Source organism: Phyllobates terribilis, unplaced genomic scaffold (genome assembly GCF_046119375.1).
Source record: "Phyllobates terribilis strain yellow unplaced genomic scaffold, ASM4611937v1 Scaffold_1__5_contigs__length_1240528914, whole genome shotgun sequence".
In the NCBI taxonomy this organism is placed as follows: domain Eukaryota; kingdom Metazoa; phylum Chordata; class Amphibia; order Anura; family Dendrobatidae; genus Phyllobates; species Phyllobates terribilis.
This window is the reverse complement of record NW_027362761.1, coordinates 972,304,532-972,321,447: the sequence shown is the minus strand read 5'-3', so window position 1 is coordinate 972,321,447 and position 16,916 is coordinate 972,304,532. Positions and strand designations below refer to the sequence as shown.

General features: G+C 47.0%; 1 protein-coding gene across 3 annotated transcripts in view; it reads right to left on the bottom strand.

The window, feature by feature from the left end:
* Positions 1-16,916, bottom strand: part of LRP2BP (LRP2 binding protein) — a 32,627-nt gene that overhangs the window by 3,412 nt on the left and 12,299 nt on the right. For all 3 annotated transcript variants that reach the window (XM_073642566.1, XM_073642562.1, XM_073642575.1), the window contains exons 5-8: positions 13,450-13,595; positions 13,270-13,375; positions 9,275-9,498; positions 6,245-6,410 (exon numbers count right to left, since the gene is read on the bottom strand). In XM_073642566.1, coding sequence (XP_073498667.1) covers positions 6,245-6,410; positions 9,275-9,498; positions 13,270-13,375; positions 13,450-13,595 — 642 coding nt within the window. The remainder of the gene's footprint in view (positions 1-6,244; positions 6,411-9,274; positions 9,499-13,269; positions 13,376-13,449; positions 13,596-16,916) is intronic.

Below are 16,916 nucleotides of genomic sequence, written 5' to 3'. Positions count from 1 at the left end.
GCTGTTGTCACAGTTTTTTGAGGCTCAGAAATCTGCCAACTTTTTCAAGTCGAAACTGCACCAGGAAACAGGTTTCGGCACAGTCTTTTTTTCTGAAGTGTTATTTTCTCTTTCCCCATGACGGCACCACGGAGAGAGGGGATCCGCCCTTCAAGGACAGTTGGTTTCCTGTCCTTGACGGGGACCTACAGATGAGAAGAAAGAAAGAAAGTGAAAGAAACGAAGATAGAAGAAAAGATGGACTTACCAGGCCCGGCCAGACCGGTTCAGGCAGCGGGGGTTCCCTGCCTCGGCTGGTGCGGTGTCCTGTAGCGCCACCGCTGGGGTCAGTGGGCCTCTAGGGTGGCAGGGAGACGCGACGCAGGGATTAGACCGCCGCGGTCTCCAGTGGTGTCGGGGCCCAGGTTGGCAAGTATGGCGGGGCTTCTGGGGCTCAGGTTAGTGAGTAGGCCTGAGCTCTGGGGCCCAGGTCTGATGCTTGCCTGGGCTTCCGGGGGAGGCGCTCCCTCTGACGCGGCTGGGGCATGCTCCGAAAGTGACGCGTGCCGCGGGTCCCTCTGGGAGCGGCGTTTGAATGCGCGCACGGGAAACTGGAGCGCACGAGGGGGGCTCAGAGGTGGCAGGCCAATGGGGAGGCGGACCCCTATAGAGGTTAAAATGCCAGGGAAGCACAGGGGAAGTGCTTCCTGGCAGGCTCTGGCACTCTTCAGCGATGAGCGAGCAGGAGCTACAGGAGGTGCAGCCCCTGCACCCCCACTCACCATCACCTCAGAGACGCGGGAAGCGTACAAAAGGACCCTCCAGTGACCCTTCACGCCAACACAGCTAAGGTGACGGCGGGAGCGGACGGTCTGGCAGGTCTTCACAACGTGGCAAGGACTCCAGCTTGGCGTCAACCTCGAAGAAAGACCCAGCTACTGGGACAGGTTCCTGTTCAAATCCGGGAAGGAAGAGTACGGGCAAGTTCAAGCACAGGGCCTGCGCACTTTGCGCAGAGGATTTGCCCACTACGTGGCAAAAAAGACTGTGCAACTCGTGCATCGAACAGACAATCTGTGAGGAGACCCTTAAGTTTGCTTCAGAACTCAGATCCCTGATTAAGTCTCAGGTTGAGGATACCTTTAAGTCCCTACAGACGGGGGGGAAGAAACCAGGGAAAAGCAGACGCCTAATCTAGTAGTTCAGACGAGGAGGGGGTAGTCTCCGATTCATCCTGCTCATTGTCTTCGTCATCTTCGGGGGATGGGGGTCGTAGCTGTTTCCCTATAGATGGAACTGATAGCTTGATTAAAGCGGTTAGGTCCACTATGGGGTTCGTAGATCCTCGCCCTAAAAAAACAGTCCAGGATATAATGTTTAGTGGCCTGGAGCAGAAGAAAAGGAGATCCCTCTTAATGATAAAGTACACTCTGATTAAGAGGGAATGGAAAGAAACTGAAAGGAAAGGATTGTTATCGCCCAAAAGGAAATACCCCTTCGAGGACCCAGTATGCTCCTTCTGGGGGAAGGCGCCTAAAATAGATGTAGCCATAGCCAAGGCCTCTAAAAAATTTTCCCTGCCGTTCGAGGACATGGGGGTGCTGAAAGACCCAATGGACAAAAAAGCCGACTCCTTTCTGAAAGGAGCTTGGGAGGCGGCAGGAGGGGGCCTAAAACCCGCAGTGGCAGCCACATGCACAGCCAGATCTTTAATGATCTGGCTGGATCAGCTAGAAACGCAATTAAAAAGTAAAACATCAAGGGATAACATAATAGGCTCCATCCCAATAATGAAGGGCGCAGCAGCTTTTCTAGCTGACGCCTCAGCCGACTCCGTCAGACTGGCAGCCAGGGCTGGGAGTTTTTTTCTAACGCAGCTAGACGGGCCCTCTGGCTCAAATGCTGGCCGGGCGACCCCCAAACAAAGTCTAGGCTGTGCTCCATCCCTTGTGAGGGGGAGTTCCTATTCGGATCTACCCTGGACGATATCCTGGACAAAGCGGGGGATAATAAAAAACGCTTCCCGGTCCTCTCCGGTACTTCATTTAGGAAATCCTTTCGGAGCAGGAAATTCATGCGGAGAAAACCCCCCAAAGACCAGGACAGGTGGGAGGACATGAGACAAAAAAAAGTGCAAGGGGTTTATGTTTAACAGGCCCCCCAGTGACAATAGGAAACCTGCCCAATGAAAGGCAGCCCCAGGTGGGGGGGGAGACTTCTCCATTTCCTCCCGGCCTGGGAAAAAATATCAGTCGTTGGATTTTAGGCCTGATAAAATCAGGACTAAGATTCCAGTTCCTCTCCATTCCCGGTCCAAATTTTGTTATAACCCCCGTGAGGTCTTCAGGGGCAGAACAACTGGCTCTAGAACAGGAGGTTCTAGGTTTAGTAGGCAAAGCAGTCCTTCAGGAAGTCCCAGCTCAGGAGGAAGGCGAAGGATTCTACTCCCCTCTGTTCCTCAGGAAAAAAACGGACGGAACATTCAGGACTATTGTGAACCTAAAAAAGTTGAACAGATTTCTAAAGGTACAATCGTTCAAGATGGAATCAATAAAAACATCAGTAAATTTGTTTTTCCCGGGCTGTTTTATGGCCGTCCTGGATCTGAAGGACGCCTATTATCATGTCCCCATACATAGAGCCTACCGAAAATTCCTGAGAGTAGCGATACCGCTGAAGGGCATAATCAAACACTACCAATATGCGGCCCTCCCCTTCGGGTTAGCGATAGCCCCAAGTGTCTTTACAAAGATAGTGGCAGAGGTTATGGCCCATCTGAGGGAGCAGAACATCCTAATAATCCCGTACCTGGACGATCTGCTTATAATAGGCAACTCGTTCAACCATTGCAAGGACCATCTGGCAAGAGTCATGGGTTCTTTGACAAATTTAGGCTGGCTTCTGAATCTAGAAAAATCCAGGTTGGAGCCAGATCAAGTGCAGGAGTATTTGGGCATCCTATTAGATTCAAGGAATCAGGAATGCCGTCTCCCGGCAGGGAAAATCCAGAGCATGATGGCCCGAGTATCCCACGTAAAAGACCATCCCTACATGACACTGCGGGGTGCAATGTCCCTCCTAGGTTCCATGACTGCCTGCATCCCGGGGGTCCGCTGGGCTCAGTTGCACACCAGGGTCTTACAATGGGAAATCTTGGGGGCGGAAAGGTCACTAAGAGGCCACTTAGAAGGTCGGCTGACTTGATCATCAAAAACCTTGCTTTCCCTGACATGGTGGACATAGGGGGACAATTTAACCAGGGGCGTTCCATTGACAATATCAGTGTCACAGGTCCTAACGACAGATGCAAGCCCCAAGGGGTGGGGGGCTCATCTAAACGACCAGGTAGCTCAGGGAGTCTGGTCGAAGGATTCGGAAGGGGTATCTTCCAACATGAGGGAACTCCTGGCGGTAAAATATGCCCTCTTAGAATTCTTAAACTCTCTACGGGGGCATCATGTAAGAGTTTTTTCGGACAACAAGGTAGTGGTGGCATATTTAAATCACCAGGGGGGGACCCGGTCCCATTCTCTTCTACAAGTGTCAAGTTCTATCCTCCAGATAGCAGAGCACAATCTAGAGTCCCTAGCGGCACTCCACATAAAAGGGACAGAGAATATCACGGCAGACTTCCTGAGCAGGACCCAGCTGAAACAGGGCGAGTGTGAGCTGAATCAACTAGTGTTCAACCAAATCGCGAGGGCTTGGGGAAACCCCTCCATAGACCTATTCGCCAACTGGCGGAACAAAAAAGTGGACATGTTCTGTTCAATTGACCCCAAGGGGAACCCAGCAGCACTAGATGCCTTCTCAATCCCATGGAACCACCAGCTAGCGTATGCCTTTCCTCTGATTGCTCTCATTCCGGCGGTTCTGAGGAAAATCAGGGAAGACGAGGCAAACATAATTCTGATTGCCCCCATCTGGCCGAAGAGGCCTTTGTTTTCCTGGCTGGGTCTTTCCGGATCTCCTGTCTCAGGGACTGGTCCTTCACCCTCAGGTAGCAAACCTGCACCTGACAGCCTGGATTTTGAGAGGGCGCTCTTAAAGGATAGAGGGTTTTCCCCCAATTTAATCTCCACCCTACTGCAGAGTAGGAAACCCGTAACCACCAGGCTCTACGGTAAAACCTGGAAAAAATTCCTCTCATTCACGGGTTCGAAAGTATTAGGGGAGGCCCCCATTACTGCCATCTTGGAGTTCTTTCAAAAAGGGTTGGAGCGGGGGTTGGCCACAAGCACTCTAAAGGTTCAGGTGGCGGCACTGGGAGCCCTATATAACTGCGACCTGGCCAGGGATAGGTGGATCTCCAGATTTATCAGGACATCTCATAGGTCCAGGCCCATCCTCTCCCAGAATGCTCCTCCTTGGGACTTAAATTTAGTTCTGTCAGCCCTGACCAAACGTCCCTTTGAGCCTCTAGCGGATGCATCTCTTAGAATCCTATCTCTCAAGACGTCCCTTCTAGTAGCCCTCACATCGGCACGTAGGGTTAGCGACATACAAGCCTTATCAGCGGGGCCCCCCTTTACGCAAATTCTAGAGGACAGGGTGACACTTAGGACTGACCCAGCATACCTTCCTAAGGTGGGATCACTTTTTCACAGGTCGCAGGAGGTCACCCTCCCTTCCTTTTGCTCAGACCCAAAAAACAAGGGGGAAGAAGCCCTTCACACCTTAAGATGTCAGGAGGAGCATCATCCAGTACTTAGAGGCCACACGGGAGTGTAGGAAGAATAGGGCTCTTTTTGTGTGCTTCCAGGGATCTTGGAAGGGACGGAAGGCCTCCAAGAGCACCCTGGCAAGGTGGATAAGGGACGCCATCTCCCTGGCTTACTCCTCAAGCGGGGAGTCCGCGCCAGAAGATTTAAAGGCTCACTCGACTAGGGCAGTAGCAGCCTCCTAGGCGGAGAAAGCTGGGGCTTCAATCGAGCAGATATGTAGAGCAGCAACGTGGTCTTCCCCGTCTACATTCTTTAAGCACCATCGGCTGGATCTAACCTCTTCCTCGGACCTTACCTTTGGCAGAAGGGTTCTGGAAGCGATGGTCCCTCCCTAATCAGCACTTCTCTGCAAATCTTTCCGTGGTGCCGTCATGGGGAAAGAGAAAGACGTAGTTACTTACCGGTAACTGGATTTCTCGGAATCCATGACGGCACCCGTACATTCCCTCCCTTCACACATGGGTGTGCACATTTATTTATTTATTACCTATGCTTAGTCACAGGGTGTGTCTGGCAAGCTCCTTTTAAGATGTTAAAATTTGTGTTACTAACCTGGCGGTCCTCTCTGTGCTCTGTAAACAACTGATGCGGGAGAGAGGTGCCGCCCTTTTTATCTGTAGGTTTCCTGTCCTTGAAGGGCGGATCCCCTCTCTCCATGGTGCCGTCATGGGTTCCGAGAAATCCCTTTACCAGTAAGTAACTACGTCTTTTTACATTGTCTAGTTTGGAGCAGATTGCATCAGCATCTCCTTAAAAAAAACAACTGAAATACATGTTGTTGTTTTTTAATCATAGAAAGTTTACCAAGTGGCGAGAAAAAAACCCTGTGTGAACACAGCCTTACATGGCTCTTGGGAAGTTGCATGCAAACCTCACAAGGTGAATCTTAAAGGGAACCTGTCATCAGAAAAAAACACTATTAACCTGCAGGTATGGGGTTAATAGCGTTATTATGCTGCCCAGCGCCTGCATGTAGCCAAACGGTCAAGGGAGAAAATTAACTTTTCTCCCCAGCAGCATTTGGGTTTCAATCACGGGGGCGGCGCCAGCATGGGTTCAATCATCGATCTGAGAATACAGAGCGGTGGCTGTAACTGCTCCCCTGACCCTAACAGCTGGGCCCCAATGCAGAGCCAGTGTCAGTCAGCCACCGCTCAGTATTCTCCGAGCGATGACTGAACCCACTCTGGCGCCACCTTACGGCTGAAACTGCGCCGCTGGCCCCAACAGACACTGGCTCTGCACTTGGCCTCAGCTGTTAGTCAAGGCCAGGGGCATGGTTACAGTAGGTGACTGAAACTGGACCGGTGCCGGGGGGAATAACGTTAATTTTCTCCCTGGTGCATTCAGCTAAATGCAGGTGCTGGGCAGCATAATAATGCTGATAACCTGCAGATTAACCCTATATCTGCAGGTTAATGCCATTATTTTCTGACCGGTTCACTTTAAGTTGGTATATACAATAATTACTGTTATACATGTTTGTATATTTAGCGACATATTTAGTATAAAGCCTATTGAAAACTTCAATATTTGCTCACCTTTCTGTAGTGCTGTTTTGCAGCAGTTGTGTCTTGTTTTATGCCCAAACCTAGATGGAGACATCTAGCAAGGTAGAAGTTGGCCATAGCAATTCCTTTGGCCGTGTACACAGGAAGACAACCTTCTGAATTTGCTAATAAGTCAATGTCGTCATATTGTAGAATTCTATAAAAAGTGAAAATAAAAGTAAATAACACAACCACTGTATATTCTCATTATGTCGTGTGTCTGGTGAGCAGTCTATAGCATAGAGGCTGTAAAATACTGAGAAGTATTGAGACTATTATGTAAACTTTTGTTAAAAAGAAAGGGGAGGATATGTCGCTGTAATAATTTTTATAAAAATTAGATCTTTTGATTTTTGGAGTCCTATACTAAAAAAAAAACTATTTACATATTGGTAAACTGTATGAATCCTGCCAAAATGTGTTCAGAACAAGTTTGTAACTATCTGTGTGTATGTATATCCAAGCAGTGGAGTTTATTTTGTGACTTTTGCATTTATCTGTAGTTTCCCTATATTAGATCATTGTGCCCTTAGTGACACAGGCTGTAAGACAGATGATGATATCGCTCTCCTGCTCCGCAGACCAGTCATTGGCTCACATTACATTACAATACTGGTTTGAAGAGGTGTTTGGTTTTTTTCTACAGAAGATGTATGACTGCATCTCACAACTAGGTGGCGCCAATCCCATGAGTTATATATCCCAGCCTTTGTGAAGACTAGAAGAATAATGGCACCAAGTGTAGCTTCGTTCTCCAATCGTTTTGATGTGGCTAACTTCACACGACTTTATTAAAAAAAATCATCCAATTTTCATCCAAAAAAAAGTTGATTTTTCTTCTGTTGTCTTCCGTATGCCATCCATGTGCCATTTGTTTCTATTCTTCAGTAGTTCGTAAAATCTACAAGACCAAACACAGTTTCCAATGCATCCGTAAAACGGATGCTATATGGATTATCTGTGTGGGATTTGATTTTTTTTTTTCTTTTTCAGGATCTATAGACTTGTCTTGTCTGTATTGCTCCCTATTCAAGTGCAGGCTGCGATATTTGTTCTTTTTTCACAGCCCTTCAGTATGAAAAATCTGTTAACTGAACAGCCGTACTGAGTAATATTTGGAGCGAGTGCGGTCGGGTTTAGGGCTCCTGCAGACGAGCGTATAAATCGGATGTGTGCGGAGTCTCATCAGGTCTCACAGGCAGCACTGACCATGGTATTCAATACGGCTGTTCAGATCTACGCTTTTATTTTCTCATTCTGGCTTTCTGTAAGAAAAAAAAAACTGCAGCACGCACTACTTTCTTCCAAGTCTTGGATGAGACTAACATTCACTATGGGTGTCTTAAAAAAAAAAAATGTGGATCCCGCAGGAAACATCCTAGTGGCATCTGTTTTTTTTTATTTTTTTTTATGTAACTATTTTTGCTATAAACCTAGGAAATTGTATTCGATCATGTACATTTTTAATGTGGTAGAAAAATGGATCACATACGGATGAAAATCGGATGGAAATTATAAGAAGCTTTGTCATTTCTTTCTTTTTCCATCCGTGAAAAACACTGACACGCTGATGTAAAAAAGGACACGCTGATGTAAAAAAGGACACGCTGATGTAAAAACGGACACGCGGATAACACGCTGATGTAAAAACGGACACGCGGATAACACGCTGATGTAAAAACGGACACGCGGATAACACGCTGATGTAAAAACGGACACACGGATGACACGCTGATGTAAAAACGGACACGCGGATAACACGCTGATGTAAAAACGGACACGCGGATGACACGCTGATGTAAAAACGGACACGCGGATGACACGCTGATGTAAAAACGGACACGCGGATGACACGCTGATGGTAAAATCGGACACACTGATGAAACGCTGATGTAAAAACAGACACACGGATGACACGCTGATGTAAAAACGGACACACGGATGACACGCTGATGTAAAAACGGACACGCGCATGACACGCTGATGGTAAAATCGGACACACTGATGAAACGCTGATGTAAAAACAGACACACGGATGACACGCTGATGGTAAAAACGGACACGCGGTTGACACGCTGATGTAAAAACGGACACGCGGATGACACGCTGATGTAAAAACGGACACGCGGATGACACGCTGATGTAAAAACGGACACGCGGTTGACACGCTGATGTAAAAACGGACACGCGGATGACACGCTGATGTAAAAACGGACACGCGGTTGACACGCTGATGTAAAAACGGACACGCGGTTGACACGCTGATGTAAAAACGGACACGCGGATGACACGCTGATGTAAAAACGGACACGCGGATGACACGCTGATGTAAAAACGGACACGCGGATGACACGCTGATGTAAAAACGGACACACGGATGACACGCTGATGTAAAAACGGACACGCGCATGACACGCTGATGGTAAAATCGGACACACTGATGAAACGCTGATGTAAAAACAGACACACGGATGACACGCTGATGGTAAAAACGGATGACACGCTGATGTAAAAACACACGGATGACACGCAGATGACACTATAGTAAAACCGGACACGCGGATGACACGCTGATGGTAAAAGACACATGGATGACACGCTGATTAAAATCACTGATGACACAGTTAGCAGTTTTTCACGTACATGTTTTATACGGGGTGCCTGAGACGAGTTCAGCACATATCTAGGATATGATGGCGGTATAGCAATGTTATGTGGATGGCTGCTAACAAATGGCCATTATTGAAGTGACCAGGAATTGTGCACTGCACCAAGCATTGATCTGTCCATAAGATGACGAGTATTTGGAGGGCAGTGAGTTCTCATCTGAGCAGTGAATAACGTTATGGTTTGGTCTAATCTAAGATCTGCATCTGGACCAAAATGAGAAATAACTGCAAAAAAAACCTATCATCACTGGATGAAAACATTTGTACACAGGATTGTGGTGGTGCCGTATGTTGTCTGGTAACGTGTAGATGTCAGATGTGGGGTTAGTCTGCTCCAGGCACGAGCTCTTACTTCTTGGCCTGCTGCGCTGCCATTGTGTACAGCTTCCGCTCGTAGTAGTGACTGACCAGATGGCCTTGTGCATACACGTTTCCACGTTCTGCCGCTTCCTTCAGGCACTCCAGCGCACACTGCAGATTCCTCCGTATCCCCAGGCCGTGCAGATACATCACCCCCAGAGCTCCCTGCGACTCCACACTGCCATTACCACAAGCTTCTGAATGCCAGAAGAAAGCCTGGAAAATGCGAAACGTTATCTAGTAATACAAAGGAAGGACAGGGCAGCTCCATCTATATTCTAATGTATTAGGAAACCTAGAATCCGTCCGCACTAAGCATTCATCTGCCAAATGTGTCCGCTGCGGTGGGTCCTTTGGTGTGCTGTTTCTTTCTCATCATCATTAGCAGTGCCCCCACATACTGCTGATTATGTGTTGTGCTACCTTTGCAAGGAGTCACTGCTCAGTGGGGATCTATGCAGTCCTTAAATTTTTTTCAACAATTGCGAAAACTTAAAGTATTATTGTTTTGATTCGTTTTTCCAATATTATCATATTTTTTTAATGGAGTAAAATATGAAAAATAATTTAAAAAGTTTGACATGTTCCACTTTGAAACACTAGGGGGAGCAGCTACTGAAATTTGGCATGAAAACCTTGTGTAGAGCTGGCATGCATTACGACTGCTGAAAATCTGGGCTGGATTTGCTCCATGTCTGATGTCTCCTCCTCCCCCCTCCCTTTCGGGGTGTTTACAAATGGATAAGAGACAATGAAGTTTAGGAATTAGGATCTCTCACAGTGAGGAGCCATTTTGTTGTAGACACAAAGTGATACCAACACACAACTACATGCAGATCCTTATGCAGCAAGGTCTGATGTGACCACTTTGTGACCACTATGTGACCACTTTGCGTAAATTAAGCAGAAATTTCTGCATCATTTCCGCATCCCCCTGCTGCGGGAAAGCGCAAGCCTAATTCACATGCGTTTTCCCGCAAAACACAAGCGCAAATCAAGCGTTTTTGCATGCATTTTAGCATGCACATTGTCAAGAGCTTTCCAAGCGATATTAGCATCACTTGGAAAGTGCTTGACAACTCGGTCACACAATATAAATCCATGTAAACAGCATAGTGTGATATAGTGTGACCCGAGAGAATGTCAAAAAATAAAAAAATAAATGTATACTTACCCTCCGATGGCCCCCGAGACTTGCTGCGCTCCTGTGCTGGCTGCCGGCAGATCGCTGTACACTGTACTGAAGGACCTGCCGTCACATGACTGTGACATCACCGCAGGTTCTTCAGTCCTGCGCGATCTGCAGGCAAGCACAGGGAAGGAGTCCGGGGGCCGTCGGAAGGTGAATATAATCTTTATTTTTTATTTTCTTTGTTTACAGCTTTTAATGGTACCTGGGTGTGGAGGAGACACATCCGCACATTAGAACGCGCCAATTACGCAAGTACAGATGCAGTCTTGCGGAATTGGCGCGTTCTAATGCAAGTCAATGGCGGCGAAAACGCAGCACTTCCGCAAAATAATTGGTAGTGCTGCGTTTTTTTCCGCAATGATGATCCGCAGCGGAAATTTCCGCAGCACATGCAGATTATCATTGGGGAACATGGCAGGCCTTCTACCAAGCGTTTTTTAAGCGTTTCTGCAGCCTTTTTGCCGCTGCGGAAACGCTTAAAAAACGCATCGTGGGCACACAGACTGCAGCTCTGGACGTGACTGGAGGATAAGGCGTGCTGTCTTATTCTTCAGTCACCTCCAGAGCAGAATTCACTATTCTGTTACATGATGACACAGAATAGTGAGCGCAGCTCTGGAGGTGACTGGAGGATAAGACCAGATGTAACAGCAGAATAGTGACCGCAGCTCTGGCGGATAAACCAGATGTAACAGCAGAATAGTGACCGCAGCTCTGGCAGATAAAAACAGATGTAACAGCAGAATAGTGACCGCAGCTCGAGGATAAAACCAGATGTAACAGCAGAATAGTGACCGCAGCTCTGGAGGATAAAACCAGATTTAACAGCAGAATAGTGACCACAGCTCTGGAGGTGACTGGAGGATAAGACAAGATGTAACAGCAGAATAGTGAGTGCAGTTCTGGAGGTGACTGGAGGATAAGACCAGATGTAACAGCAGAATAGTGAGCGCAGCTCTGGAAGTGACTGGACATTGTGTCTTATCCTCCAGAGCTGCGGTCACTATTCTGTGTCATCATGTAACAGAATAGTGAATGCTGCTCTGGAGGTGACTGCAGAATAAGACATCACGTCTTATCCTCCAGAGCAGCACTCAATATTCTGCTGTTACATTGTGTCTTATCCTCTAGTCACCTCCAGAGCTGCGCTCACTATTCTGTGTCATCATGTAACAGAATAGTGAGTGCAGCTCTGGAGGTGACTGGAGAATAAGACGTGCTGTCTTATTCTCCAGTCACCTCCAGAGCAGCATTCACTATTCTGTTACATGATGACACAGAATAGTGACTGCAGCTCTGGAGGTGTCTGTCTTTGTACCCCAGCGTCTGTCTGTGTCTTGTGCCCCTCTCTCCCCCTCCCCCCCACCCATCTCCACAGCTCAATCATACAGCCACTCAGCTCTCACACAACCTATCTCCTGCTTGGAGTCGGCAACATGAGCACAGGGCAGCTTCCAGGTGGAGGAGAAGGCCCCGCCCACTGCTGTGACATCATCCAGGGGGAAACTGGAGCTCGCAGCATAGCTGTGGGCTTCAGAAAGATGGCGCCGATCTCCTCCCATAGATGTGACCTGGACAGCCCAGTGGGCGTGCTTAGGTCACAGCTAAAGCTGTTTCAATGCAGCTTATGCAGTCGGAGGCCGACTGCAGAGTCCTATGTACAGGGGCTGCCGTATTTGAGGTGTGTAACTGCTGTTACACACCAGCAAATGCAAATGGCAGCCCCCAGCTGTTGACTAAAATAATAATAATAAAAAAACGGTTCAAACAGTGAATTTAATTTTGTATTAAAAATAACTGATTATATAATCAATAATTATTAATACAAAAAAAAAACTGCGGCACCTTCCCTTTAAAAGGGACTGTCAGCACCGAATGATTGTTCAAACCAAGTCCTGTTGCTCGGTGCTTAATGGCGGGGCCATTTATATACACCTTCCCCTTGTTTTCTGTCTATCGTCACCTCCCCTATTTGATTGACAGATCTGGCTTCATAGAGCCAGAGAAGAGCAGAGATGGATGGAAACAGACTCCCTTTAAAATGAAGAGCACAGGCCCCTTTCACTTTTTTTTTCCCAGAAAAGTGCTGCTCTTGACCGGATGTTGTGCAGAGCGCTGTCTTTTAAAGTGAATGTGGTTGCAGTTCCTGAGCTTTTCAGAGGAGTACTATTAACGGGAACCTGTCATGTGTAAATGGCGTCTGACCTGCCGACAGGATGATATAGACCTAGAAGAGCTGATCAGATTGAGTACAATTTTGTGGGAAATTTTTCAGTAAAACTTGCATTTTAGTCATTGAAATCACTGGTGTTTGTATTCATAGGAGTCCAGTGGGTGGTCCTATCAGTGATTGACAGTCTTTCCTGTATGACTGTGTATGCAGAGGTAGCTGTCAATCACTAATAGGACCACCTACTGGACTCATGATTACAAACACCAGGGATTAGAATGAATCCAATCCTTCTGCTCAGCTTCTCCTTCTATATAATGGAGTCCACAGATCAGACTGCACGTGCAACAAGACAGATTCCCTTTAAGCAAAAGAAAAAAAAAACTGAAGAGGCGCTGGGCTTTACAAACTCTGCAGTCTTCTCCTAGTGGCCAGGGTCACGAGATGACACCCCATTGATCGGTTACGGTACATCCAGCAATATGCCATTACTTGTTACTGTCAGGAAAGCCTGTACTGTAAAGCAGCAGTACTATGTAAGCGCTGCACATGCACAGTACCGCACGCTCCGGATACACAGGTCGGGACAATACTTTGATTACATGATTGAGATAATGTGAATAACCTTTTGCAGATTCTTGTTGGCAGGTCGGGAATAGAACAGTCCGAGGACGCTCTGGGCTTTCACACTGGCTTTGGGGTTGCCATTATCTGCAGCTATAAGCCACCACCTACAGAGAAGGGAAACATAGATGTGAAATACGGAGACTGGCTGCTCAGCGAGGGCCTGAAGAAAGATAATCACCTCTCTGCTTCTTCATCAGAGTGACGCATCCCGCAGCCTTCATAACACGCTCGCCCTAGATTGTACGCAGCGGCATACTTCAGGTGTTTAGCTCCTCGGCGGCTGCTGGAGCTGAGAATCCTCCTCATGTGCTCCACTCCTCTCCTCTGGAAGAGAAGCAAGATGCAGGCTGATACCAGTAACCTGGTGTAAAGGCCCCGTCACACTTAGCGACGCTGCAACGATCCCGACAACGATATGACCTGTCAGGGATCGTTGCTGCGTCACTATGTGATCGCTGGTGAGCTGTCAAACAGGCAGGCTCACCAGCGATCAGGGGAGCAGCGACATCATGGAAAGAATCTTTCCACGATGTCCTGCTTCTGGTTACCAGCCTGCTGAAGCAGGAGCAGGCTGGTAACTATGGTAAACATCGGGTTACTAGGGGCACACGCGCACCTAGTAACCCGTTGTTTATCATGGTTACCATTCTGCTACGGTGAGCGGGAGGTTACCGCTCACTTTAGCAGGCTCGTAACCATGATAAACAACGGGTTACTAAGTGCACGTGTGCCCCTAGTAACCCGATGTTTATCATGGTTACCAGCCTGATCGCTGCTCCCGCTGGTCACACACAGCGAAGTGTGCTGACCAGCGGGAGGGCGACGACCAAAAAATGGTCCAGGACATTCTGCAGCGATCAGCGACCTCACAGCAGGGGCCTGATCGCTGCAAAGTGTCACACATAGCGACATCGCTGGTGAGGTCACGATTGCGTCACCAAAACCGTGACACAGCAGCGATCTCGCTATGTGAGACGGGGGCTTAAGGCTCGGGCCATATCTATGGGGCAATCCACACTCGGATGTAAGTTCCCAATCATTGCCCAGCCATCGAACAACAAATGATCATTCACGACTTTGTCTCAGATTGCATCTTATATGCAGACATAAAACTTGCATAAATTGGGAACGTACTGATGACAATAATGTCAAATTTATGGGACGAAAGGGGAAACTGAGCAGTGGCATTTGCTTGTAGTCACTTATTAGAATGACATTCATTTTAGCCAAAAATTCCTCTTAAAAAAAAAAAAAAAAAAGAACAACTTACACAAATATATATCTTAAAGCACCACTACAGCGGTTTTTTTCTTTATTCCAGCGCTGGAGTGGTGTCACTAATCTAAGTTCCCTGACCCTAGTAATTAACTTACCAGCCGCCGTCTTCAGTTTTTTTCCGGCGCCGCCATCTTGTGACCGCAACTTCTGACTGACCGGCAATCAGAGGTAACAGTCACAAGCTCTCAATGTCAGTCTATGAGAGACCCGTTCAGGCTCATAGACTTACACACTAAAAAGTATTAGACTAGGGACAGGGAGCTTTCATTAGTGGCACCGCTCCAGCGCTGCAATAAAAAAGAGACGCTGGAGTGGTGCTTTAACAATTCATTTTGACTTTTCTTCCAGGAGACATTCATCTACTGTCCCACTTTGCAGAATATTTAGTTATCCGGTACAAACAACTGACTTTAATGCTGGGTTAAAGAGATTTTACTGTATTTGCAATGTAAATTCACATTTTAATGAAGCGTCAGTGACAAGGACTGATGACACAGGATTAGATGCAGATTTCTTTCCGCATTTCTAGCAAATATTTGCAAAACTGCTTCACTACTCAATGACTCAAACATTAAAGTGCAAGACATGGAGTATAGCAGGCAGCAGGCGCTAAAAGACAGAGGCATATCTTATCAGGTTCAACAAAATTTGTGTCCAAAAATAAAAACTGGTCTTTCATGATTTTCACCATATTTATTTTTACAACTTGACTGACAGGGGGTGCGGTTGTGCGTAAATGGATGGTGGGGTTTATCAGAAATGGGTCATGGATGGGACACAATGAGCCAAAATTGTGGCGCACATTTAAGGCACAGTGTGCCAAATAATGGGTGGTGTCAACTTAGACTAAACTGTCTTAAAATTAAACATATTTATCAAGCAGCATAAGCCAATGTGATAAATTTGGCATATTTAAGACAGTGTAGGAGAAGTTTGCAGTGTCTAAGAATTACATAGTATTGGTAAATCTGCCCCGTTCTTCTCTGACTGCACTGTGTGCCAATCACTAATCTGGATGAGGCAGCAATCCATGCAAACCTACTGGTGTAGCAGGATGACTAATGACTTTATGCAGAAATACGATAAATACTAAATATTTTATCTGATACTAGCTGTACCCGGGCACGCGTTGCTGTGGCTCAGTGTGGTTAAGTGGAAAAGAAAGAAAAGAGAAAGCAATATTTAATTTCACAATGCTTGTGGGTATACAATATTTTTGTCGTTCCATTGTCTGTGTAGATATAGAGATTGTCTGGTTTGCCGACACTAGAACACGCAACATATAATTGTCCATGTGAGAAGCAATCCGTGTCTAGATTTAAACCGCACAATTCTATAGTTTGGCCCTGAGCTTTGTTGATGGTGATTGCAAACACAAATCAAATTGGGAATTGCAATCTCTTAAATTGAAATGGCATATCCAATGGAATCATAGGAATGCGAGGAATGAGGACATCTTCACCTTTGAAAGGTCCTGTCAAGATTGTTGCTTCAACCAGGGCTGTGGAGTCGGTAAGCCAAACCTCCGACTCCAACTCCGACTCCTCAATTTCCATGACACCGACTCCAACTAAGACTCCACGACTCCCTCATACATGGCTCATGTTTACATGATAAATTTACTGTAGCACAGATTCATCTCAGCTAAAAGTCTAGACCCTTAGATCAGGAATAGGACAGACATTAATAGGACATTTCATAACTTTCCCAAATTCTTATGAAAAAAATATTCCCCACAAACTGCACATCTCATTCATAAACCCTTCTCCCTCTCCTTTATTCGCCCCAGCCACTGCCTGTGCTCTGCACCTTTCGTGTCCCCCTTGGGGGTTGGAGGAAACCACTGCTAAGGACAGTCAACAAGCAGTAGAGACTTGTTTGGGCTAAAGAACACAAGGAATGGACATTAGACCAGTGGAAATCTGTGCTTTGGTCTGATGAGTCCAAATTTGAGATCTTTGGTTCCAACCACCGTGTCTTTGTGCGACGCAGAAAAGGTGAATGGATGGACTCTACATGCCTGGTTCCCACCGTGAAGCATGGAGGAGGTGTGATGGTGTGGGGGTGCTTTGCTGGTGACACTGTTGGGGATTTATTCAAAATTGAAGGCATACTGAACCAGCATGGCTACCACAGCATCTTGCAGCGGCATGCTATTCCATCCGGTTTGCATTTAGTTGGACCATCATTTATTTTTCAACAGGACAATGACCCCAAACACACCTCCAGGCTGTGTAAGGGCTATTTGACCAAGAAGGAGAGTGATGGGGTGCTACGCCAGATGACCTGACCTCCACAGTCACCAGACCTGAACCCAATCGAGATGGTTTGGGGTGAGCAGGACCGCAGAGTGAAGGCAAAAGGGCC